This window comes from Propithecus coquereli, unplaced genomic scaffold (genome assembly GCF_000956105.1).
Source record: "Propithecus coquereli isolate 6110/MARCELLA unplaced genomic scaffold, Pcoq_1.0 Scaffold68, whole genome shotgun sequence".
In the NCBI taxonomy this organism is placed as follows: Eukaryota; Metazoa; Chordata; class Mammalia; order Primates; family Indriidae; genus Propithecus; species Propithecus coquereli.
In genome coordinates this window covers 4,901,013-4,904,042 of record NW_012152840.1, presented here as the reverse complement: position 1 = coordinate 4,904,042, position 3,030 = coordinate 4,901,013, and the positions used below count along the sequence as shown (strand labels likewise).

General features: G+C 33.8%; 1 protein-coding gene across 1 annotated transcript in view; it reads right to left on the bottom strand.

The window, feature by feature from the left end:
* LAMA2 (laminin, alpha 2) overlaps positions 1 to 91 on the bottom strand; it is a 551,451-nt gene extending 551,360 nt beyond the window's left edge. Inside the window, exon 1 of the mRNA XM_012660792.1 lies at positions 10 to 91. Coding sequence (XP_012516246.1) covers positions 10 to 91 — 82 coding nt within the window. The remainder of the gene's footprint in view (positions 1 to 9) is intronic.
* Between the last annotated feature and the right edge of the window lie 2,939 nt (positions 92 to 3,030).

Below are 3,030 nucleotides of genomic sequence, written 5' to 3'. Positions count from 1 at the left end.
GGCTATTGCCAACATCTCTAAAACTTCCCCAGGGCACTGACTGTTTTAGTCTCTGATCTTTGTATTCTCCTTCAACACTGACCATGACCATCCTGGGTCCTGTTTTGCAGGTCTGGGTAAGACTCCCTATGCCCTGCTTTGGTACAGCCCTGTAGGTACTGATTTGAACTGAATGGGCTTGTACTTTCCCAGGCCTGTGTAATCATGGAAATGGGCCAAAAAGAGAAGACTGCAGGCAAAATTATTTTACTGTATACTGTATGTTCAGAAAATACAGAATTGCATTACAGCCCAGTTTCCCCACAGGATTAAATGAATAAAATAAGAGAAAAATGATACAGCTATGACAGGATTATAGATGCAGAAGAAACATTGATTCAGAAGCTATTTCTTATTCTTCATATTATTTAACCTCCAATAATCCCATTGTGTAAATTTTATTAATTCCATTTTAGAGATGGAGAAAGTGTAGTTCAGAGAAGATAAAAAATATGTACAAATTTATGAATTAGTAAGATTGATAACTATGGTTTGAATTTAGCTCTTTAAGGAGCTCAGAAGACTTTTTGTCAGGGCATGAAGAACTAAAACCTGGTCCTTGGCAAAATTTATCAATTTAAATACTTAATAAAAGATATAACTTACTTGCTCACCACTCCATTGTTGCTGCATAGAGATTTCTACCCATAAAACTAAAGATACTAATAAAATTTACATTTAGCATCCTTTAGTTCTTCCCATTGATTTGTTTCTATTGTACTTATTGGTCATGTGCTCAAAATTAACCTTTTCACAATTTAATTGCCTTCCTTGTGGCCAGGGAACAGCTGCTTTATAAAATTTCATCAGTGATTTTTGCTGTTTATTTAAAAAAAAATCAGGGAAGCGTATGGGTCAGGGAAGGTCCCCAATTAGTTGCTAATGAGCAATTTGAAGAGTGAGTCAATATCTTAGCCTTTATCGAATCTTCAGCATGTGGTATAATAGATTGTAACCCATTTTCATTATATGTTAATTCTCTTAGGCTTGCCTATTTATTTCTATTCAAAAGCACCAAAGGAATATTTATTGCCATATTCAATGTATTACTTGATTAAGATTATGTAAACACAAGGGCTATAAATGAACTGTAAATAGGTGATGAACCTTTATAGAGTATTGACTTACAGCCTCTTAATTCAATTTGAGGTCATATAATGTTAATAACATAAAAGCCAGTGATCACTATCCATACAACTATGATAGACTTTGGTTTTTGAAATGGTGTTTTGCTAGATTGCCCAGGTTGGTCTCAAACTCCCGGGCTCAAGCAATCCTTCTGCCTCAGCCTCTCAAGTAGTTGGGATTATAGGAGCATGCCACTGCACCCAGCTGGCATTTTTTTTTTTTCTGAATATTACTAGGCTAAATAAATCTAGTTGGATTTATGGTTATAAGCAACAAAATCTGAACAAAAAACAATATTCTGTCTATATGTATATTTTCTTAGACATTAGAATATGTATACTATATATAGAATAATATATTCTGCTCTATAATATATGTGGTAAATAGACAATCTAGAAAAAGGCTAAGTATACATCATGTGAAAATTAGAAATTCTGCTACAATATGGCAAACATTTAGAAAATTTTCACTCTTCATTTGAATGTGTTTATACTATGTTTGTTTACTTAGATAATGTGGTATGTTTGTACAGGTTGGCATGATTTTGATGATATGTATTCTCAAAATCCCACATTCTAGTTCCAAATGGTAGAAGCATTCCAAAAATCCACTTAGGTTCTATTTTTAATAATTGTGAAGTGGCTTTTATTGGCACAAAGCTTGCACAGATAACAGGGCATGAAGAACTAAAACCTGGTCCTATTTATAGAAAACAGCTATCAATTCTGGAGTGTGTTTGTGTGTGTGTGTTTGTGTGTCTGTGTGTATTTATACACCAAGTAGCTGGAGAGCACCCAAGGATAGGTAAGCCAGGAGGGACGTGTGTGCTTAGAAGAAGGAAAAGACACTGGATGATCCCCAGACTGCACAATGTGGGGTGGCTAAAATTAAAATAGAAACTCATAGTTTTAATGGCTTGAAGAACCAGAAAACAAAACTAAAAACTGCCACAGCAGCTGTGAAGTAGGGGGAGAAATACTGGAATGGAAAGAGCCATAGAAAGGGAGCCTCAAATCTGTGCATAAACTCTGCCAAAATCACTCACTGATGCCAGACCCACATATAACCTAGGCAGATTCCAAGTACCCCAGCTAGAACTTAAAGAACTGAACAGAGATTACAGCTTCTGCACTCCACAGGGAAGACAAGAACTTGGAGTTTGAGTCTAGCCAAGTTAAACAACTGATGCAATAACAACAAAATAAGATGGATTCGTATTCTTCAGAGGAACATAACAAAATCTAGAGTTTCTACCATTAGCTTCACAACATCCAGGATATGATTTCTTAAAAAAAAATACTAGACATATAAAGAAACAAGAAAATGTAATCCATGCTTAAGAGAAAAATTAATCAATGGAGACAAACACTGAGATAAACCAAGTGTTGGAATAAACAAACAAATATTTTAAAGCAGCTTTTTAACTATGCTCAAGCACACACACACACACATATACAAATGTTTGTAACAAAAAGACAATTAGTAAATCTCATCAGAGAAATAACAACTACAAAAATACTAAGCATAAGTAAATTCTAGAACTCAAAAAAACAATACAGTATCTGGAATAAAAAAAAAAATCTACTGCATGTGATTAACAGAAAATGGGATATGGCCAAAGAAAGTATAAGTAAACTTCAAGATAAATCAATAGACTGTTTTTCTCTCTTAAATTCTTTAAAATGCATACGAATACTTCAAACAAAAATTGTATCGTTGCTTTAGGAAGGTTACAGTATTTGTCAGTATAATACATATGCTATTAAGATTATTAAGTATGAAATGTCCAATTTCCTTAAGTACTAAGTTTGACAGTATCTGTGACACTTCATTTTGACACTTTTTGTTTTATTTTTATTGTAA